This window comes from Colossoma macropomum, unplaced genomic scaffold (genome assembly GCF_904425465.1).
Source record: "Colossoma macropomum unplaced genomic scaffold, Colossoma_macropomum, whole genome shotgun sequence".
In the NCBI taxonomy this organism is placed as follows: domain Eukaryota; kingdom Metazoa; phylum Chordata; class Actinopteri; order Characiformes; family Serrasalmidae; genus Colossoma; species Colossoma macropomum.
In genome coordinates this window covers 18,407,966-18,431,711 of record NW_023494804.1, presented here as the reverse complement: position 1 = coordinate 18,431,711, position 23,746 = coordinate 18,407,966, and the positions used below count along the sequence as shown (strand labels likewise).

General features: G+C 39.0%; 1 protein-coding gene across 1 annotated transcript in view; it reads left to right on the top strand.

Moving 5' to 3' along the window:
• unc13bb (unc-13 homolog Bb (C. elegans)) overlaps nucleotides 1-23,746 on the top strand; it is a 150,286-nt gene that overhangs the window by 121,786 nt on the left and 4,754 nt on the right. Inside the window, exons 25-36 of the mRNA XM_036594423.1 lie at nucleotides 263-348; nucleotides 4,322-4,448; nucleotides 5,280-5,376; nucleotides 6,345-6,488; nucleotides 7,992-8,069; nucleotides 8,173-8,250; nucleotides 19,060-19,148; nucleotides 19,759-19,905; nucleotides 20,101-20,224; nucleotides 20,658-20,708; nucleotides 21,265-21,342; nucleotides 23,470-23,617. Coding sequence (XP_036450316.1) covers nucleotides 263-348; nucleotides 4,322-4,448; nucleotides 5,280-5,376; nucleotides 6,345-6,488; nucleotides 7,992-8,069; nucleotides 8,173-8,250; nucleotides 19,060-19,148; nucleotides 19,759-19,905; nucleotides 20,101-20,224; nucleotides 20,658-20,708; nucleotides 21,265-21,342; nucleotides 23,470-23,617 — 1,247 coding nt within the window. The remainder of the gene's footprint in view (nucleotides 1-262; nucleotides 349-4,321; nucleotides 4,449-5,279; nucleotides 5,377-6,344; nucleotides 6,489-7,991; nucleotides 8,070-8,172; nucleotides 8,251-19,059; nucleotides 19,149-19,758; nucleotides 19,906-20,100; nucleotides 20,225-20,657; nucleotides 20,709-21,264; nucleotides 21,343-23,469; nucleotides 23,618-23,746) is intronic.

Sequence of the window (23,746 nt, the reverse complement as noted above, 5' to 3'; positions counted from 1 at the left end):
TCTTCTTATATAGCACCACGAACTCATTTTGCATTTTACTACATTTAATACAGTATACTTCAATCTGTTGGATCATTTGAATGTTATAGACAATTACTGAGTGCCTTTTTCCATAATCAGTGTTGATAATGACTATTCAGCTTCTAATCTTTGCAGCCATGTTATGAGAGTTGTGAGAGTTTAGTATGTTGCTGTCACTAAATGCAAATGCAGACCCATCTGCGCTGTATCTGAGCTGCTACTACTCACTCTGTTCCCTCAGGTTTCCTCAGGAACTGAACGTGGGGAAAGTGTGTGCTGAAGTCATGTGGATTCAGTTCTCTCAGGACATGAAGTACGCCACGGAGGGTGAGTTAAAACACAAGCTCAGTTTGGGTTGGCATGTTTTAACGATCTGTGTGAGCGCATGTTTATGTCCACATTTTGCTTCTTTGCTAACGTGTATTCCTATGACGTCCTTCTACTTTCTTTTTCTCACATCTACCATTAGTCAGTCTGTAATGGACAAGAGTGGACAAAAGTTTCAAACTGTGTTATGAATTTGCAGAGTGTCTTTTATTGAGATTGACCTGAAGTCAGTCATTAATAGTAAACAATAGCAGATCCCCAGCATGGGTCAGAAACAGAAAGGCAGAGTAATCACAAGCATATTCATAACATATAATAAGAAGATGTATGATATAGAGTACTATGCAAAAGTATTGGGCGGTTAAGCACAGAGTTCAAGTCAAGAGGCTTTTATTTTCATTCCATCTATGTACAAGTACATAGTGGAGCGAAAATACGTTCCTCCAGGAACAACAAGGTGCAACAAGGAACAAAAAGTACAAAAGTACAAAATTACAAAGTGCGAACGTGCAGACAGTGTGCAAACAAAAATTAAGCTAGAAACAATACATTAAATACGATAAATTAAACAGACATTAGACACAGTAAACAGACCGGACAGTGTAGCACCGACACAGCACAGATTTCTGGACATGAGGTAGTGGAATAAGGTGCAGACATACTAACATAATGTGATCTGTAATGTCACGTCAGATAACATACATATACACAGCAGTTACTGAGGTAGTAAAACAGTTACTAAGGTAGTGAAAACAGTGTAAACACAGTGTAAACACAGTATTGGCAACAATGTTCCAGATAGATCATCAAAAGAGGTGTGTATGAGTGTGTAGGGGGGGATTTAGTTCAGTCCTTGTGAGTTTAAAAACATGATTGCTTGAGGGACAAAGCTGTTGCTGAGTCTGGCACCGATGCTCTGGTACCTTCTGCCAGACGGCAGCAGTAAAAAAAAGTCTGTGTGAGGGATGGATGGGGTCGTTCACGATGCTGGTGGCTTTGCGGATGCAGCGTGTGGTGTAAATGTCCATGATGGAGGGGAGAGAGACCCCAATGATCTTCTCAGCTGTCCTCACTATGCGCTGTAGGGTCTTGCGGTCGGAGGCGGTGCAATTCCCAAACCAGGCGATGATGCAGCTGCTCAGAATGCTCTCCACAGTCCCCCCTGTAGAACATGGTGAGGATGGGAGGGGGGAGATTAACTTTCTTCAGTCTCCATAGGAAGTAGAGGCGCTGCTGGGCTCTCTTGGCTATGGAGTTGATGTTGAGGGACCAGGTGAGGTTCTCTGTGATGTGGACGCCGAGGAACTTGGTGCTCTGGATCATTTCCACAGCAGAGCCAGTGATGTTCAGTGGGGCGTGGTCACCCCGCACTCTTCGGAAGTCAACAACCATCTCCTTAGTTTTGTCTACATTCAGAGACAGATTGTTGGTTCCGCACCAGTCTGTTAGCCGCTGCACCTCCTCTCTGTGCGCTGACTCATCATTCTTGCTGATCAGACCCACCACAGTCGTGTCATCACCAAACTTGATGATGTGATTTGAGCTGTGCTTTGCAGTACAGTCATGAGTCAGCAGGGTAAACAGCAGCGGACTGAGCACACAGCCCTGAGGGGCGCCAGTGCTCAGTATGGTGGTGCTGGAGATGTTATTACCTATCCTGACTAACTGAGGTCTCTCAGTCAGGAAGTCCAGGACCCAGTTACAGAGGGAGGCATTCAGGCCCAGCAGGCTCAGTTTTCCAATCAGCTGCTGAAGGATGATGGTGTTGAATGCTGAACTGAAGTCTATGAACAGCATTCTGACATAGGTGTCTTTATTGTCCAGGTGGGTGAGAGCCAGGTGGAGTGTGGTGGAGATGGTGTCATCTATTGAGCGGTTGGGGCGATATGCAAATTGCAGTGGGTCCAGTGAAGGAGGAAGCTGATCTTTAATGTGCCTCATGACAAGCCTCTCAAAGCACTTCATGATGATTGGAGTGAGTGCAATGGGACGGTAGTCACTGAGGCAGGACACTGGAGACTTCTTCGGCACAGGGATGATGGTGGTAGACTTGAAGCACGTTGGAACGTCTGCAGTGCTCAGAGAGATGTTGAATATGTCCATGAGAACATCAGCCAGCTGTTCAGCGCATTCTCTGAGCACTCTGCCTGGTATGCTGTTGGATCCTGGAGCTTTCCGTGGGTTGACTCTGTGTAGAGTTCTCTGCACATCAGCTGTGGACAGACACAGTACTTGTTCGCTTGGAGGAGGAGTGGTTTTCCTCGCCGTCGTGCCGTTCTGTGCTTCAAACTGAGCATAGAAGTTGTTTAGTGCGTCTGGAAAGGAGGCATTACTGTCACAATCAGGTGGAGGTGACTTGTAATTGGTGATGGCCTGGATGCCCTGCCACATGCGCCCTGTGTCAGCAGTGTTTTGAAAATGTTCATGGATTTTCTTTGAGTAGGCACCCTTAGCCTCTTTGATGGCCCGGGAAAGCTTGGCTCTTGCTATCCTGAGGCTTGCTCTGTCCCTTGACTTGCAAGCCTTGTCACGGGTTCTCAGTAGCATGCGCACCTCTGCAGTCATCCATGGTTTCTGGTTAGGGTGAGTTGTGACGAGTTTGGAGACAGTAACATCATCAATGCACTTGCTGATGTAGCCAGTCACTGATTCTGTATACTCCTCCAGGTTGATGGAGTCACCGGAGGTTGTTGTTTCTCTGAACATCTCCCAGTCAGTGTGCTCAAAACAGTCCTGAAGAGCAGAGATAGCTCCTGGTGGCCATGTTCTCACTTGCTTCTGGTCTGGTTTGGCACGTCTGATGAGCGGTCTGTATGTTGGAATGAACATCACAGAGATGTGGTCTGAGTAGCTGTAGTGGGGGAGGGGCTCAGCCCTGTACGCGCCGGGGATGTTTGTGTAAACAAGATCCAGCACGTTAGCCCCCGGGTTGCAAAGTCCACATACTGGTGAAATTTGGGGAGCACTGACTTCAGATTTGCATGGTTGAAATCTCCAGCAACAATAAACAGTCAGTCTGGGTGTGTGTTTTGCAGATCGCTGATAGCGCTGTACAGCTCATTCAGTGCGGCATTAGCATTAGCACTGGGAGCTATGTACACCGCTACTATGAACAGCATATTTAGCTCTCTTGGCAAGTAAAATGGCCTGGCTCTGACCATCGCAAACTCCACCAGCGGTGAGCAGTGACTAGAGACTAGTGCCGCGTTTCTACACCATTCAGAGTTGATGTAAATGCACAGTCCCCCACCTCGAGTCTTACCGCACAGCTCAGCGTCTCTGTCCGCACGGAAGCCATTCACCATTTATCCAGACAATAGGTGGTTTTATGTCTGTCAAAACACCATATATTATTATTATAATTTAAAACAAACATTAAACAAGTAAAAATTAACACATCTTGTTTTTAAAATAGTTGATATTTTGTGAACTAGTTAAAAGTTTGTGGCTGAGCTGTTGTTCGTCCATTTCACAATAACAGCACTTACAGTTGACAGGGGCAGATCTAGCAGGGCAGAAATTTCACTAACTGACTTGTGGTAAAGGTGGCGTCCTATGACAGTGCCTTATATATATGAAATATGTTTAAAGTGTTGCGGATGTCCATGGATGGGTCAAATTACTGGTCGTGAGTGCTGATGATGTTTTAATATTCACACCATGTAGGCCTGTTTTTTCCTCTTAGAACATCTGTGTTGTCTGTATGTTAAATTAGTGCTGAGTGACATCAATATCATTCAAATATATCAGTGTCATTACTTATTATTAATAATAATAATTAACAAACCCTTGCTTCCTGAGTGCATTATGCTGAGAGTGCCTTACAAACCTGACATAGCTTTTTTGATTTGGCTGTTTTGTTGTTTTCTTCTTTTAAACGTGCACAGTGTATTGTAAGTGTTAACCATACAGAAAGCATATTTCCAGAAAGACAGTGTGTTATTTATTGTTATTCATTTTTTTTTCTCCTCAGAGCATGAGAAGCATCGCCTGTGTAAGAGTGCAGACTACATGAACCTGCACTTTAAAGTGAAGTGGCTCTATAACGAATATGTGAAGGATCTACCAGCCTTCAAAGGAGTGGTACCTGAATACCCCACGTGAGTGACCCTCAGTTTACTTCAACACGAATATCTGGAGGGTGGATTCTTATTATCTTTTTTCTTTAATTGTTTTATGTGCCATTCTAGCAAAGTTACCATTTTCATCATCACACATTCTCATTTTCAGGCCTATATGGATCATTCTGGGTTCAAAGTCAAAGCACATTTCAGACTTAAGACTAAAATCCTTTTGCTTTTTAATGACCCTGTATCTTAATTACGTTGATTTTATTAAAATAAATGATTGAACATTGAACATTTGGCACCACCAAAACAATCAAAACACTATCAAAACTGTACCAAATGTTTCAGTAGTGACAATTTTAGCTGATTAGGAGCAGAACTCAAACTCTAGCCGGGACATGACTAGCAAACACAGCTTTGAACAGTTTACTTCATTGCAGAAAATCTGTGTTTCGGTAGTGACAATTCTTAATGTTCCACACTGATTTTCAGACCTTGGGGCACATTTACTTAAAAACAGTGGGATCTAATTGCTCACACTGTGGCCATGAGGGACAGGGATGCAGTCTCACTGCCGGCTCTAAAATACAGGGGCTTGGCTAAGATTAGGCTCTGCCCATGGTCTAAAACTCATCATGAATGTAAATCTTTCAAGTTCACTTTAAAAGATCTTTAAAAGGGAAGTATTATTTTCACAGGTGTAAATTTGGAGGTTAGGGTTTGGGACAGACACCTCCCAATAGAAAATTGTTTTGTACATTGATGCCTTATCTTTTTGAATAGACCATAACCTGATCTTTGTAAATATCTAAGGTCTGAATGCTCACTTTGGTTGTTGTATTAATGACCTTGTTGTGCGTTTAGGTGGTTCCTGCAGTTTGTGCTACAGTGGCTGGATGAGAATGAAGATGTGTCCATGGAGTTCATGCATGGAGCCTTAGAGAGGGATAAGAAAGATGGCGTGAGTTGATCTTCTGTTCTGCCAGTCTTGTATAAACACACATAAAAACCACCACATAGAACATACAGACTCGGGAAACATTCATACCCATTCACTTAACTAGGATTTATACTTTCAGTGCAGTTTTGCAATTAAAGTTTGTTGATGCTACTGTTGATCAAGCGTGCCTTGATCAGTTTTTTGGGCAGTACACACATTATATGTAGTGAGGCCAATCCAGTTCAGGCAGAATACACTTGATAATCCAAATAGCTTTATATTAAGAAAGAAAATAGCGTCAAAGCTTTCAATTAATTGTTTTCAACAAAACTTTAAAATAATTCCTCACTGCAGACATTACAGTTCCTTTATTAAAAATATGTAATTTTGCTTACATTTGCACTGTGATATTTTGTGAAATAATGTATTTTAAAAAAGCTGCAGTTTTAAGTAAATCACATTGGTAGCCATTCTCTCTTTCTCTTGAGCAGTTTGAGCATGATACTTTTAGATGCCCACCTTAAGTGAAATAATTCAGTTAAAAACACCACCTTAACTGAAGTGATTCAGTTAAGATTACTACCTTATATGAAGTGATTTAAAATAAAAATACCACTTTAAATAAATTGATTTGATGAAAAATACCACCTTTTGTGAACTGATCAAATTAAAAAATACCACCTTAAGAGAAGTAATTCAGTTAGATGTAAAATGATTTATTTAAAAAAAAACACTTTATGTGAACTGATTGAAAAAAAAAATGCCACCTAAAATTAAGTGGTTCATTTAAAATGCCGTCTTAAGGAAAGTGATTTATTTAAAAATACTTCCTTAAGTGAAGTGATCATTTAAAAAAAATAATAAAATAGGTCATTTTAAAGCTTTGTTGTTTTGTAGTTTTGTATCTTTGTTGTAGTTTGGTATCCCATCTCAAAAGATTGGTGTCTCATCACTACCAATAGAATGTTGTTCCTTCGTTTCTCCTGCAGTTCCAGCAGACGTCGGAGCACGCTCTGTTCTCCTGCTCAGTGGTGGATGTGTTCACACAGCTTAACCAGAGCTTTGAGATCATAAAGAAACTGGACTGTCCGGACCCCAAAGTCATGGCCCACTACAGCCGCCGCTTTGCCAAGGTAAAGCCGGGCAGCACTGGGCACACTTACCTCTGACCTGTGTCATCCTGTGCTTTTATGCTTTGTGTAATTTCATTAGACATAGAGTCCTGTATGATGAGTATGTCCCGATATTTCACTTAAGTTTGGGTCTTATCTGCGTTTAGAGCGAGCTGGCCCAGTTTTGACCTCCACAAATGGTATCATCGGTGGAGAAAGCAGTTGAGGAATATCAATGGGACTGAAATACTTGTCTGAAAAAGAATGAGATTCTTCTGTAATCAAATGAAAAAGCCTAATGCGGCTCTATCCGTCAAACTGGAGCCGGCCCCGGGGACGAGCTTGGCTCACTCTGTCCCTGCTTTTCTGCAGAAATGGGATGTTCCCTCAGGAGTCTTTATCAGAAGTGCGGAGGCTTTAGCAGAGCGATTTTCAGCCGTTTATGACTGATAGTGCAGCAGAAGCAGCGGGAGTTTCAGGGGTTTGTTAGACACTCACTTGGGCGAATGCTGCTTCAGCATTCAGCTTTCACTGAATTGGTTTCAGTCATGCCTCTTCTTACAAACTGATATTTTGATTGCCCTGCTGATTTGAAAACACGCAATTTAGAAGTTTCTTTTTTTTCTTCAAAATTTAGTTTAGCTAAGTATTGGGGATTGAAACCATTGAAAATGTACAGCCAGAAAATGGTCAAAATAGTACGCTTGGTTTTTGAGAGAGAAAAACAGCCAAAATTTTGACCACAAATAATGACAAAGATCAAAATGTAAATGTAAATGTCAAAATGTAAAGTCTTATCCACAAAGAGCCAGTGTGGCTGCAGGTTTTCTTTCACCACAAGCTGGAGCTCTTCTGCTTCTACTCATCAAATAATTCAGTGTCAGTCATTAAACAAGTGCTGATCTGATGTACTGCTTTATTACGAGTGAAAACCTGCAGCCACACCAGCTCTTTATAGATAAATTGGTCACCACTGTCTCTGATTTTGTCTCTTTTAGTTGTTACTTTTGGTCAGATTAATGGCTTTTTTCACTGCACTGGTCAGCACAGACGCATTCAAGCAGTTTGAGCTGCTGCAGCAGATAAACAGTGAAAAAGTCTGTCGTGTGAATCTATTTCATGGTTTCTGTGAGGGACATTAGACAAACCAGCGACACTCAACCAGTCGCTGGCACAACTCTGATCTCTAACAGTGGCAAAAAGCCTCTGATCAGTAGATCAGATCCACTTCAGAGTCGCCTGAACCAGAGTTTCAGTGGAAGAGATTTTATTTATTTTTTTTATTTTTATTTTTTCAAATCTGAGCTTTTTGTTCAAAGGCCTTAACATAGTTGGTATCACAAATTTAGTACAGAATCTGGAATATTTCTCATTTGACTTGTCATAACTAATATATATATATATATATATATATTCCTTCTATCTCCATTTTTGTCATTTTTCAGTTTTTGTATTTTTCTTTTTTCTGCAAGATTTGTAATTGCTTAAAGTGGTATTTTGCCTGTTTCATATTTTCCCCATCAGACCATTGCCAAAGTGCTCCTACAGTACAGCGCTATTCTGAAAAAAAGCTTTCCCTCCTACTGCGACAAAGAGAAGATTGTGAGTCAGTCCACTACAGGACCATTTTTATTTTCTATTTTTGCTTTTTCTGTGAATTTGTCTCAAGTCATTTCCTACTTCAACTCCATTTCCTCTCCTCCAGCCATGTGTCCTGATGAATAACGTGCAGCAGCTGCGTGTTCAGCTTGAGAAGATGTTCGAGTCGATGGGTGCCAAACAGGTAGGAAGAACACAGCATGGAGGACAAGCTTGTCCTGAGAAAAGACGAAGAGAAATGTCTCTGTACGCTGAAAGTACAATATCTGTCTTGGCTGTTGCTGCGACTCTCGTTCCTGTTTTCTCTCGGTGTAAGAAGTATGTTTACCCAGCTGTCTGCAGGTGGAGGGAAGGGTGTATGGGTGTGGTGTAAGAACATTGTGTGAAACATTTCACTGTTTCCACTCCTCACTGAATCAATATCATCTTCGGAGGTCAAATGGTTTTGGAGTTCATCAAAGATTCGAGAGAATGAGTGCATAGTAGTGTAAAACTATCACCGTTATGCTGGTCATAAACACTGTCAGCAATCTAAACTCTATCTGATCTAATTGCTGCCCGCAATCTAAACTCTGTCTGATTTAATTGCTGCCCACAGTCTAAAGTCTGTCTGATCTAAAATCTAATATTTGCATCTTTTATTCTCAGATTGCCACAGAGGAGGCCAGGGTATGTTATGATAGTCTTTTAGAGACAAGCTGGAGTGTGTGTATATGTAGATGCCTCTAGATTTAATTTCCCTTTTAGAAGTAGAAGAAAGAATGAAACTCCTGTTAAGAAGAGTATTTAGTGTGGAACCCTTCAGTCTAAATACTAGCTGTGGATTTGAACAGTGGTGTTCTCTTCCATGTTGAAGCTGGATGAGATAGTGGACCCTGAGGAGGAGGAAGAGGTGGAGGTGGGTGTGAGTGAAAGTCTCATTAATTCTAATTGTGTCTCCAAAAGATAAAGATGGCCACTTAAACCATTAGCAAAGGTCACGTTTCAGTTAGATGAAAATAATTCTCTGTGCTAATGGCTCATTTAGACATTATATTGTCTTTGTCATGATGTCAACTCTCTTTGCGTTTGTGGTTGGCAGGTGACTGCAGAGGAGGAGAAGGTCTCTGGGACGGGTTTAGTAAGAGCTTCAGATAAACTATATGGAGCCCCCCACTACTATTAGTTCTAGTTATGAAACATCTGTAGTTACAGTACCAGTCAAACGTTTGCATTAGTGATGCACTGATCCAGTACACTGGATTGGCATTGACACCATTACTGACCTCATTACACAGATCAAGTTTGATTAGGCATGACTGATCATTTAAGGTATACAGATTCTGAATTCAAAATATTGAATCGGTGCTCAAGAGTTAAAGTATCAGAATCTGTAGCAGTAGAGAGAAAATTGGTGATTGGTGTATTGCCAAAATGTTGTCTTTACTAGACGAGGAAAAGGTGTTGTGAACTTTTATCGCAAGTTAATATAAAGCTTTTATAGTAAGTGATTTTGAGACTTTTTTAGTGATCTAGTAATTGTGAAATGTTGACACAGTGTAAATGTTTCTAACAGAGAGGATTTGTATGTGATACATAGTAACTTCCATATAGGCCTGCATCTCATTGCTGTCATATCAAACTCTAGCTTTCTGAACACATACTGCCCTTTATATTGCAAAAAGAAAATATATATATGTTATATATATATATATATATAGTATATATATATATATATATATATATATAAAAGTATCATTTTCCCAAGTGCAAATTTGGAGGTTAGGTTTTGGGACAGACACTTCCCAGTAGAAAGTACCACATAAATGATGATATTGTGTATATTTAAATTGCTACTATCTTTATTAATGCTTTGGGTTTAAATAGATCAGAACATAATTCTCGTAAATATCTAAGTTTTAATACTTTATTATTTTTTAATAGTTAATAATATATTAAACTCCCCAGACAAAAAATGAGTCACCTTGCATGTTTAAGGTTTAAAGTTGTAACTTTAGGCTCCTGCAGATGGCAATGCACGAGGATGATCAGGCTACAAATACCTGGAGGGTGTGAGATGAGATTCATAGATTGAGAAAAGGTGGTACAGTGCCGTTAATGTCTCATTCAATGTGTGGAAAATTAGTTGCAAAGCAAATGTTTATGATTGGCAAAAGGAAGAAACTGAATTTGCATGTATATTGAAGCAAACGGTCATACGGGTCTACCAGCAGTTGCAAAAATCCCAGTCTACAGGAAATTCTCATCAGAATTGAGTCCAAAAGACGAAGCTGACGGACAGGGACCGCCAGCATGTTTCACGACTTGTGAATACAAATCGCTTCACTTCCGTGCAAGAATTACTTCTAGAAGTTATTGCAGGTCCTTCACAACCAATTTCTAAAAGAACACGCCGTAGGGAAGAGATTTTTTTTTTAAAGCTGTGAAAAGCTTATGAATCCTGTCGCACACCACACGGGTATTTATAGCCTGATCACCCTCGTGCAACACCATCTGCAGGAGCCTGAGGTTACAACCTTAAACCTTAAACACGCAAGGTGACAATTTTTTTGTCTGGGGACCTTAGCTATGAGCTAGCTATATATTATAATGTGTAGTCTATTTAATCAGTCATTTCTGATGATTGAGGAGAGTGTGTGTGTGTGCATGCGTGTGTGCATGCATGTGTGTGCATGCATGTGTGTGCCTGCATGTGTGTGTGTGTGTGTGTGTGTGTGTGTGTGTGTGTGTGTGTGTGTGTGCGCGTGTGTGTGCGCGTGTGTGCGCGTGTGTGTGTGTGTGTGTGTGTGTGCGCGTGTATCAGAGAGAGAAAGCTGCAGTTTAAGCTGTGTGTGAAGGTTGTGTTGGGGGCTGATTACAGTGGGATTAGTGAACTGGAGTGTGTGTCCACACTCTGGAGGCTGAGAGACACACACAGTGACGGGATTTCATATCAGCGGAGAACGCTCGCTTTCATTTCTCCTCCTGCTTTGTTTTTCATTAAAATGCTGGAAGAAATTTCAATAACTGGTTTATAAAGTGGAGAAATGTGACAGTGGCGGTGATCTCAAATGGCTGGGTGTCTTTGTCGCAAGTAATATTTTTATGATGGTTACAATTAATTATTTATGCAGAGTAATGAACAAATATGTGTTTATCCAGTACTGTGCAAAAGTTTAAGGCCCCTGAGAAAAATTAGAATTAAAAAGCTGTTTATCTGGGCAGTGAGCAATTATTTGCTCATAAACACACACTAATGTTAGAATAAACATGAATAACATTAAACATTAATACAGTAAATAGTAAACCCCAGTATTCTGTAGTTTTCATCCAGTGAAATGTGCTGCTGATGGAATTTAACAAATTCTTATGATCGATGAAGGTGTCCTGGAGAAATTTGGAACCAAACCTGTGTTTTTCTAATCAGCACACAACTGTATTTTATTTAAATAAAAATTTCTTGTTACTTTTTACTGTCTTTATGTTTATTTGCATTTATTGTAATGGTATATAGTGTTTCTGCACACGCTCACTGCTGAGATTTTAAACAGTTTGCCAAGGTGTCTAAGACTTCTGCACAGTACTGTGTCTATTGAAAAATAGGTTCCTGTTAACTTATCATTCGTGGCCTTTCTTTTCTTCCTTTCTGTAGCATGACAGCCGTGCTATTAAGGTGGGTGTGATGTTAACAGCAGATATGCATCCATGTGTATACATGTATGCATACAACTATAGAACTGGTAATTCTCTATATATTTAGAAAGGAAAGAAACACACCTGTTGAAACTGTGGGGACACCAGCTTTGTTTTTAATACGAATATGCCGACATTCTTTGTCAGCTTGCACCATATTAACCATATTAAAGGCTCAATAGCACTTAAACCTTTCAGATGTTTAAACCACCATTGGGCCAAAAGAGTTCTAGTCTAGAGTCTAGTATCAGCTTTTAACAATAGATGAATAGTTTGGAAAGAAACTGTCATTATTGAGGCAAAACAAGGCCATCTGTTGAAGCTAAATCCTCCTGAAGGATTAGCGCATAGAGTTTGAAAAAATTTCCTTGTAAGTTGGTATGTTTGATGTAAACAGAGTGATTCAGGGTGGTTTGGTGTGAAATGGTTCAGATTTCTTTCCAGTGGTGGTGATAGGAACCAGGGGTTGCCATGACTACAACACAAATATAGCCATTTTATATACTATGCAAAACCACCAGTGAACCTACATGTGTCTTCTGAGTGTTTATATATAATGTTGATGATGGTAAAGTAATGGTTTTCATTGGGGGCTATTTTGGTATACAAAAGCCTGCATGTACCCCTCCACTATTATAGTGTTTTAAAAATATTTTCTAGTAAAACATGGTCATAAATATTGTCTCATGCATCAAGCAGGGTATTCATGACCATTTCATATTCTAACCTTCTGTAAGAGCTTTCAAGAGCCATTAAACTCTCCAGACGTATGGTTCCCATCACCACCTCTGTGAACAATTTTCTAGAATTGAGCATTTTACCTCAAACCACTCTGAATGTCTTTGTTTAGATCTTAACGGATACAGAAATTTTGAAAAATTGATGGACTTCCCCTTTAAGTGAAAATTAACGGAGAGAAAATGTATATATTAAATTAAGGAAAGCGGTTATTAAACTTTAGCTGGGCAGTAAATTTATACCTTCAGATTTAGGTTGAAATTTGAGATTAGGTCATGAAACATGAGCGAGTAGTCTACTGTCTTCACTCTGCCCTCTGCTGGAAAAATACATGGTCTGATTTCTCTTCAGTATCAAATAATGGAAGCAGACAGAATGGAGTTCTAGTGCTTTTCCCTGAGCAGCATGTGTAGAGTGCTCTCTAGTGGCAGGCTGACAGAACTGTGTTTTCTGTCTCCACCCTCCATCTCTCAGCTCTGTGACAGTGGGGATGAGGAGGAGGAAGGGGAGGAGCTGGCTAAGGTTTGTTTTTTGGCACAGAGTAGATTGATATTTTCCTCAAGTTGTCATGATTTCATGATTTTAGTTCCATCTCCCCATTCTCCCACACTAAGAGCCATACTTACACGCACACAAACACCATCCTGGTCCCGCTGCCACAGTGCGTCTTGTCTGAACTGTACTTGGTCTCTGTTGTATGACAAGCAGCATCAATTTAATCCTGGTGTGTTTTGTTGATTAAAACAATAGTTTGGTAAAAAAAAAAAATCAGGACCTCAGAACTTCATCCCAAATGTAGTAAATCAATCAAGATATGTTTGGTGTCCGAAGTTTGTTTGTGTAGTTTTTCACTGCAGACAGCATAAGCATTACTGGGGGGCTTGGGGGCTCTGACCTTCCTAATGAAAACTTTAACTCCTCCTCCAAAGCAAATTAAAACAATATAAGATAATAATATAGTGTGATATATTAATATTACACGATATGTAATAGATGTGGGCGATGTGGAAAAAATGTCACATCACAAAACTTTTTTTTACAATGCACGAAATGACACAATAATGATTAATGATTAGGCTGCAACAGACAAAGCAGCCACTTTTAAAAATACTATCAAAAACTATGAATCCAATGATTTATTCTCAACATTTCACATACTGCACTGCATTAAATCCAGTTAAACAGAACTAATTATGCTGTTTTTAATCAAGCATGCAGTTGGTCAGTGTGTGTTTAAGTACTGTTGATATCCACATATTGTAACATATTGTGATGTATTTTTGTCACAGTAACAATAAATTGCCAAGCTCTAAAATGGAATTTATTATCGCTGTCATACAAAATCTACAATTGTGTTTATTTTTGTTTTTTACTTTTTGCATAATTTAAAAGCCCCTTTTTCATTGTGTTAAAATTTCATGTTCAACGGACCAAAAAAATGGTCCAAAGATACACTGTGTTTAATTACATGTTAATGCGAATTGGCTTTCTTCTCAGCTAGGATAACCTTATAGCTCCCATACAAAACTAAAGAAGCAAGCTTCAGACTCCAAACATTTCTTGGTTTATCATCTGTATTTTCTCTACATGTGGGGAAACTGCATAAATTAGATTTTGCCAAACTATTTTTTTAAGTTGTACAGCTCTAACACCCACTCTCCCCTCATACTCTCCATTCACCACACTGGACCAGTCATCCAGTCTGAATTCCCCCAGTACAACCTGAATTCAACCTTAACACTGTGCTCTAAGGTGGCCATTAGCCAGGGAGAATGTCAGGGTTAGGTTTGGATCTATCTGTGCAAAACCATTCACAAACTAACTTGCCCAGTATATTTGTTTACTGCTGTCTGGTTACCCACAAACCACTTTCTATTAATCCGCCTGTTTAGTACCTTTAGCACTGGTGTGCACATGCAAAAGACATAACACAATCACTGACTGGCAGATTTGTTTATCTTTTGTCAGAAACACTGTAGGTTGTTGATTTTGTATGTGCACTAGATTTATACAATACTAAAGGCTATAGTTTTCCCCCATTCATAATTGGTTGGTTATTTTTCTTTGCATTCTCTCTTTTCAATAGACTGATGAGGAAAAGGTGGGTTTGTATACTTCGATAAACTTAATGTAACCAGATAAACTTAGATAGACATATAGACAAATTCTATACATATATCAAAAAGAATTTTTCTATATGGACAATACAAGTACGTCAAATATGTCCAGTTATTGTCCCATATAACCTTGTCTCCATGTTCTCTTTTCTGTTTTCAAAAGACTGATAAAGAGAAGGTGGGTTCATTATAACTTTCTGAAATGAAATTTTGATAATTACTATAAATCATTTCGCTCTGGCCCCATATCCTTATTTTTTATTAACGTGTGCCCTAGAGGTCATTTCCTGTGATGTGTGTGGAATTATGTTCTGCATCTTTAATTAGGATTTGGCCACTGTGTTTTACTTTAGTTCAATAGACCAGAAACTGATGTTTGCTTCGACATTGTTGTTAAAGGCCCAATCCCCCGCCCCTACCACTTAGCCCTTAGCCCTCTGTTTTGCACGTTCCTGTCTAGGGGTAGAGTGCCCCAATTTTTGTTGAGGTTGAGGGGTAGGGCGAAGTGTTAGGGCTACATGGTCCTCCATTTCAGAGACACACTCCAAACAGAGTGTTATGAGTAAACAGCAAGATGGCTGCGCAAGCAACCAAAGAAATCCACAAATGTGAGTATATTCTCCGTCAAAAATACGATGACCATTGTTTTATCTTAGTTTAATGTCATTTCAATATATTATGGTCCTTTTCTTCATAAGAAGCATAAAAAATCGCTAGTAGTTCGCTGATGTCTCAGTAGCTAGCTAGCTAGCTAAATTTCCCGTGCAGCATTCTGGTGCTGTAGAACTGCTACACCTTTTAAGGTGATACAGGAAAATTTGAAAAGGTACATAACAAATAGCTGACTTCAGCTTCATATCACTGATATGATGCCCTAAATGTAGCTAAAGCCCAGCAGTGAGGTTGCTGAACTTCCTCCTCTGTTATCACTGCAGACTGACAGGGTCACCTACAGAGCACCGCTAGTAGCCTGTTAATGAAGTAATGTTCTTTTTATTTGAGGGTCCCATTTCATAGGCAAAATTTCAACCACTAACCCTTGTAACTCAGTTTCAAGGGGCAAAGTGACACCTGAAAGCAAGGGGTAAAAATAAGAAATGGGATTGGGCCTAAGTCTCAGATTTCTTAGTTTTTTCTCAGGGTGATCTGTTTGTTTTTAGACAGTGGCCTGATTGATACCTTTACGCTACAGACAGATTCACCTTTCTGTGCTCCGCCCACAAATGTGTCCTTTCATAGTACACTCTCAGAAATTCCACTTAATTGTAATTCTTTTTGGTTCGAACGCTGTCACTGTGTCCTCAAAGGGACGTCTTCAGGGCCAGTCCGAGAACGTAATTGTGCCATATTTCGATACAGTTCTTTGTTTAAAGTGTTTAAAACTTGTAAGTCCTGCCTTCACTGCAAGTGTTTTATTTTGTTGTTCCATTTTAAACTTTTAAACTTTTGTTTAAGTCAAATATGCACCTTTTTCATGAGACGGTGAATGTAATGCACCTTTAAAACTCTTTATGTTGCAGAATTGGACCTTAAGACCTCAAGGGTATATGTATGTTGTTAGTACTTTGGAGCACAAAATGTTCCTCTTTATGGGACTGCAGCTGTTACCTGTTTGTTTAGTCTGTGCAGAGCATTGACAGCCATTCAACATAATGAGAAATTGTAGTGCTGTTTTAAGAGCTGCTAAATTACATTGACTTTCTTGTTGAAAATGCTGCACTTCTGAGCTGGACTGTGTTGTTGTACACCTCTTAAAAAGAGGTTCTTCAAGGGTTCTATAGTAAAGAAAATGGTTCTATTTAGAATCGTAAACACTCGAAGAATCCTTTGTATAATTAAAGGGTCCTTTGCATCATGAAATGGTTGTTCAGATTGCTAGATAATGTTCTGTTCTGCGTTCTTCTATTTTTACAATGTCAAGCTTGTAATGATAGAAGAACCCTTTTTGGTGCTGTAAAGAACCCTTTTTAAAAATGTTCTGTATAGAACCATACACAACACGTTCTCCATCAATCTGAACAACACTCACAATGCAGAGAACCCTTTAAACATGCAAAGGGCTCTTTGGGTCTTCATGGTTCTATATGGAACCTTGCTAAAGAACACTTGAAGAACACCCTTTTTTTTTAAGTGCGTAGCTAATTGAAAGAAGGCAGGTTAGAAACATTTGCCACCATGCTAATTTTAGCTCAATTACATGAGCAAATAAATAACGAAAATAAATAAATAAATAAAATATCTGATCTATCCGAACAGCATGACTTTTCACACATATACAAAATAGACATTATCAGCAATCAATCAATTATTCTTAATGTAGTTATTTATTTACATGTAACTGAGTGGTACAGTTTCTAATTGGACTGAATGTAAAGCTTGTCTAATCTAGCAGCAGTATCTATGAAAGAACACATTTGTGGGCGGAGCTGGAATTTCTATAAACCCTGTTATGTAGGTATGAGAGAAATTTAAGTGCAGGCTTTTGCAGTAGATGGTTTAAATTAAAATAGTATCACAGAAGGGAAAAAATGACCCGTTTGTCTCTTTCTTGCTGCTCTGTGATTAGCCTGAGAAAACTGACCATGAGAAGCAGGTGAGTTCAAGGTTTTAGGGATAAAAACACAGAAATGTCCCCCCTCTCATGTCCTTTTTACCTTCTGATATCTCTTCTTTCAAAATGCTGTATTGAATTACATAAGTATTCATCTCCCTTAATGGCCTTTATTATAGATGGTTCTGTTAGTCAAACTGACCTGATAAAAAAAGAAGAAATAAATGATAAATGCAGTTACTAACAGTCTCCAGGGGAAACACTGCATCAGATGAGGCTGAGGAGAGTTACTGCAGCAGGCAGTGATACAGGCCAATCAGATGTGTTCTGAGCTAATCAGCTCCACTCTTTCTTGCCATGGACCAGTGTGCAAAAAGAGTCTATAGCAACAGCTTTCTTCATGAATGATTTATGAAATAATAACCAAATAAATACACGAGTGTGAATTCTAAGTTGATAAGTATCTTCAGAACTTAGGTCCACCAATTTTTCAAAATGTCTACACAATTCAGAGTTTGAGAAGTGAAATGGTTGATTGTAGAGATTTCTTTACAGTGGTGGTGATAGGAAACAGGGGACACCATGTCTACAACACAAATGTAGCCATTTTATTTACTATCCAGAACCACCAGTGAACCTGCATGTGTCTTCTGAGCTTTTATATGTAATGTTGATGATGGTAAAGTAAAGTAGTGATAAATCTGAAAATAAATGAATACTTTGAGGACTATTTTGCCTCATAACATCCTGCATGTATGCCTCCACCAATAATATATTTAAAAATACTAATTTTAGGCCAAAATCTTCTCAGAACTATTGGAAAACAATGTGTCAGACATCAGGCAGTGGATTCATAACCATTTCATGTAATAACTTTCTGTGACAGAGCTTTTAAAGGTGGACGTCTGGTTCCTATCACCACCACTGTGAACAATTCTGACTCTGTAAGTTTCTCTAGAACAGAGCATTTCACACCAAACCACTCTGAATGACTGTTTGCATCTTAACCATTTAATTATGCAGACATTTTGAAAAAAAAATAGAATTTCCTTTCCTTTTTTCCTTTTTCAAACAGCACATCAACAAACTAGCCCTTTTTTAGCCACTAAAAATCATGATTCTACCCCTGGATCCCTGCTGTCCTTCTCCAGTTGAGTGTAGTGAAGCAGATCATGGTGTTAATATGGCAGTGAATAAGTTATTAAATATGTCTTTACTTTTCTCCCTCTGAAGGTGGAGTCTGCCGGTAAAAAGGTGGGTTTGAGCAGGCTGTACACGGCGTATCTGTTTAACAGCAGATGAATCATTAACCTAATGTGTGTTGATTGGAGTTTCTTTTCCTCGGGTCTTATCTGTGCCAGAGGGGTTTATCTCTGACTGGGGGGGAGTGCGGTGCTCTACTGTTTTCAATCACACCAGGTTTATGTTTTCTGATGTGTGTGAATGAAAAGAATCTCTGGTGCAGCTGTAATGAAACAGCACTGGGTGAAATAGGACAGCATGGAGATTTTGGAACCTGAGAAGGAATTAGGAACTGTCACACTAGCAATCGAGTATTGTATTGATTAAATTGACGAATAATGAATAATAAGGAATAAGGAATCAGAAAACAAGCAACTAAAATAGACTTTATTGAACAATTTAAATGATAATAAAACACTGGCAAAGGATAAACTAAGCATTAAGAGATTTATAGAATTTAAAATATGCATTATAATCATGCAGCTGCCATCTAATCTTGTGCAGATTTGTTGAGAAGGTATATGTTAATCAATGCTGTTTTTAATTGAATGATCGTAATAGTCCTAGTAGGAATATGAACAACGTCAGCCTGTAGTCTGAGTGACAGGTGTGTGTGTGTGTGTGTGTGTGTGTGTGTTTGTGTGTGTGTGTGTGTGTGCATGTATGTGTGCAGATGGACTCGGAAGCCAGTGACATCCTTAATGAACTGCAGGTGAAACTGAACAACGTGCTGGATGAGTTGAGCTCCACATTTGCAAACACGTAAGTCCGTTATCACATCGCCAGAGTAGTGAGTGACCACAGTACTGTATCATCCATCTAATAAACAGCAGTCACATGAGCCAGTGAATCACTGTGTCCTTCAATCTTCTGAATACTCTGAACTGTAAACACTGAATTTATTTTTAAATAAAAAAAAGGTTGATTTTGTCCTCATTTTTTTTAAGTGAGGCAGTCGTTTACTGATGATGCAAATCGACTTTAGCTTTAGTAAACTGTCGATTGTAAAGTACAGTAGTAGATAAATTACAGTTTAGATTAAAAGGTTAATATTTCTAAATATTGATTGAACATTAACTGAACTTTGTTTCCCTCCCTTACATTTTCATTTCATTTTGTTCTTTTCTTTCTTTACATTGAATTTCCTTCTTTCTTTCTTTCTTTCCCTTTTTACATAGAATTTCTTTTTCTTTTTCTTTCTTTCTTTCTTTCTGTCTTTCTTTCTTTCTTTCTTTCTTTCTTTTTTCTTCTTGTGCAGCACTTTTACACTTCATTGTTTTTCTCCTGCATTTTGTTATTATTATTATTATTAATATTATTATATATATCTCTCTCATGTGCGCTCTCTCTCTAATAATAACTGCCCGTGCAGTTTCCAGAGCCGTATTGATGAGTGCACGCGGCAGATGGCCAGTCTGCTTTACCAGATCAAAGGCCCAGTCAACGCCAACACCCGCAACCTGGTGGAGGCCGACTCGGACAACATGCTGCGGCCGCTCATGGACTTCCTGGACGGAAAGTGAGTCAAAGCTGCTCCTGCATGAAGCAAAACAGTTACTTCAAAGCTGAATCTAAAGGAACCTGAATGAACGTGATGTCTGGATTTGGTAGAACCTGACTGTGAATCAGAGAGTGTTAATCCTGACACATGACCACTTGTGTGTGTGTGTGTGTGTGTGTGTGTGTGTGCGCGTGTGCGTGTCTGTGTGTTCAGTCTGATGCTGTTTGCGTCAGTGTGTGAGAAGACGGTTCTGAAGCGTGTGCTGAAGGAGCTGTGGAGGATCGTGATGAACAGCCTGGAAAAAACCATCGTTCTGCCTCAGAGCAACGACACATTCGTAAGACTTACGCACACACATATACACACGCACACATACAGTCATGGTTTGGTTTGGTTTCACTTAGCTTGTTTAGTTTGTTTAGTTTTGTTTATTTTTTTTCTTTTTTGATTGTGGTTTGGCTTTGGTTTATTATGGTTTGTTTTTATATGTTTTGGATGTGTTTTGTATTGTTTGGTTTTGTTTTGTTTTGTTGTGATTTTTTTTGGTTGGTTTTGATTTGTTTTGATTTCTGTTAATTGTCGTTCTGTTTGGTTTCATTTTTGTTTTGGTTTGATTTTAGTTTTAGACTTGTTTTTTGTGGTTTCTGATAAGTAATTTCCTCACACTGTATTCATCTCTCTCTCTCTCTCTCTCTCTCTCTCTCTCTCTCTCTCTCTCTCTCTCTCTCTCTCTCTCTCTCTCTCTCTCTCTCTCTCTCTCTCTCTCTCAGGGAACAATATTTTCAGCAGCTAAAGACCTGGGCCAGCTCTCTAAACTTAAGGTACTATTTCAGATTGATTTATCACTTCACTTTTGAAAAAAGAAATTTGGAAACATACATTAGAAAAGCTTATTATATTTTTCAGTTCTTGAGTTAAATTATGCTTGTGTCAAGTCAAGTCAAGTCAAGAGGCTTTTATTGTCATTCCATCTATGTACAAGTACACAGTGGAGTGAAATTACGTTCCTCCAGGAACAAGGTGCAACAAGGAACAAAAAGTACAAAGTGCGAACATGCAGACAGTGTGCAAACAAAAAATTAAGCTAGAAACAATACAATAAATACAATAAATTAAACAGACATTAGACACAGTAAACAGACAGGACAGTGCAGCGCCGACACAGCACTCATTTCTGAGCATGAGGTAGTGGAATAAGGTGCAGAGATATTTAACATGCTGTGATCTACGAGTTTACACAGTCAGATAACATATGTGAGCACAGCAGTTACTGTTTACTAGTTTATCTGTAACTTCTCAGTGGTCAGATGGTCACCAGTTGAATATTAAATTATTAATATTCCCTGTCGTAATGTGAGGTTTGGTCTGTGACTGCAGGATCACATGTCTGGGGAGGCCAAAAGCCTCACGCCAAAGCAGTGTGCTGTAATGGACGTAGCACTGGACACTATAAAGGTATCAGAAACTATTACAGCTAATTACATTTTCATTACATACATACAATTACATTCATTATTTCAAAATATACACACTGACTTTCTTAGCTGGCTTTCTGGGTGGAGTATAACCGCCAGAGTGAAGTGTAATTTTATTGTACACTCTTAAAAAAGATGGTTCTTCAAGAGTTCTTTAGTAAAGAAAATGGTTCTATATAGAACCATAAACACAAAAAGAACACTTTGCATCATGAAAGGGTTCTTCAGATAGATGGAGAATCTTATGTATCTTTTTGAAAAGGTTCTATATAGCACAAAAAAGGGTTCAAGGGTTGACAATGTCAAGCTTGTAACAATAGATGAACCTTTTTGGTGCTACATAGAACTCTTTTCAAAAAGGTTCTAGATAGAACCATCTAAAACACATTCTCCATCAATCTGAAGAATGCTTTCCTTTAATCATGCAAAGAGTTTGTTTATTGTACGTGGTTATATATAGAACTATTTCCTTTATTAAAGAACCCTCAAAGAACCATTATTTTTAAACAGTGTAATCTGGTCCAGCACTAGACTTGAACTGGAGCATCAAGGCTCGTGTACTTAAGTAATGGAAGCTTAAACATTAGCATCCAGTCCACTTACTGTGTTAAACCATGGTACACTTGCCTGAGACGGTGGTGAGTTGTTTAGTGAGTTTGAGATTACTTATGTTGTTTCTGATGAAGCTGAAAGATTCATATATAGCTTTAGTTTTAATTGCAGCTTAGATTATCAGCCATGTTCTCTTAAGTGGCTGCCTCAACGAGGTTGTCACCTGCTCTGGGTTTGACCTAATAACCCAGAGCCAGCGAACTGCCTGTAGAGGAGTCAAATCAGAAGCAACCAAACATTCATGACAATCACAACTAACTAAAAGTCTGGTATACTACATTTAGCGTGCAGGCCTCAAGCCAGAAAAAGTGGACATGCTGGTCTTCCTGGCCAAAAAAGGACAATTTGAGGCCTGGACCTTAATTTCCAGTTACAGCATTGGTCAGAAAAATTGCAGTTAGATATTTTGCTCATGTCAGCCATACTTTCTGACAGCCTTTGTCATGCTGTTATCCATAGCAGTGTTTTTCAAACCAGTCCTCTGGACCTCTCAGCCAGTCCACATTTTTGCTCCAGCCCAGCTCCAAACCCAATACGTGAAGCCTTTTAGCTTTCATGCAACTAGTTGCACCCAACATAACTTCTGTGCAACTTGATAGTTACACCAAGCAATTCAACAACAGTCAAAGTCAGACACAGCACATTTGATTATTTTACTAGTTGGGAAAATTAGCAGCTTGTATTTTTTAAAAGCATTCGTGCTGTAAAGTCAGCTCGAGGTAATTACATTAATTACATTTGGAGTAATTTTAGCATTTATATATTATTTTTCCAGCTGGTAACTTTATAGGAGAAGCAAAAAGCACATACTTTACTTTTAATATAAGTCAATGGAACCAGACATTAAAGGGCAACAGGCATTTTTAAACTGTCAGAAACGGAAAAATAACAAAAATGGAGATACACTTACAAAGAACAAGGTAAAAAATCAATATATAAACAACTATGTATTTGATTTTTTAACTTGTTCTGTGTAAGTTAAGCCTTTAAATAATAATTGTTCAAGTAGTCATTATGGTTAGTTTCACTCATCCTGCCTTAGATGCCCAACACATTCATCTAGGACTGCATATCAGTCTCCTCTTTGGATCCAGAAGGAATCTGAGCTCTGTCTGAAATTAATATGCATCGTGAAAGGAGAAAATGAATTTAAATCACAATGTTTGCAACTCAAAATGAGTTGCACCTAAGGAGGCTGAATACCTAGATGTGTTGGAAGCTGAGTCACAGCAAAATTGTGGATTGGCTGCAGGACCTTGTGGACTCGGTGAAGAACCACTTATCTTTAAAAAGGGACAAAACTGTGTCACATAGTTAAAAACAGTAGTAGCAGATATCATGAATCTTTTGTAAAACTATAGAAGCAATCTGCAGACACCAAGCGCACTTTGCCTGATTACCTACGTTTGCATTAATAGGGAGCAATAGTGTAATTTTTTTTAGATTCATTTTTGTTCTACTATTGCTTTTTTGTGTCTTGTTCTCTCCTTTTCAGCAATATTTCCATGCTGGAGGAAACGGACTGAAGAAGGCCTTTCTGGAGAAAAGCCCAGAACTTTCATCACTCCGCCACGCGCTGTCCCTCTACACACAGACCACCGACACGCTCATCAAAACATTCGTCACCACGCAGCACGCACAGGGTACAACTCCGATATCTGTCTCTTTCTCTCTTTTTCTCTCTCTGCGTCTCTCTCACTTACTCACTCCTCACTTTTGATCACTCAGTCTGTTTCACTCTCTTTTCTGCCTCTCTTATGAGGTTTTATAGA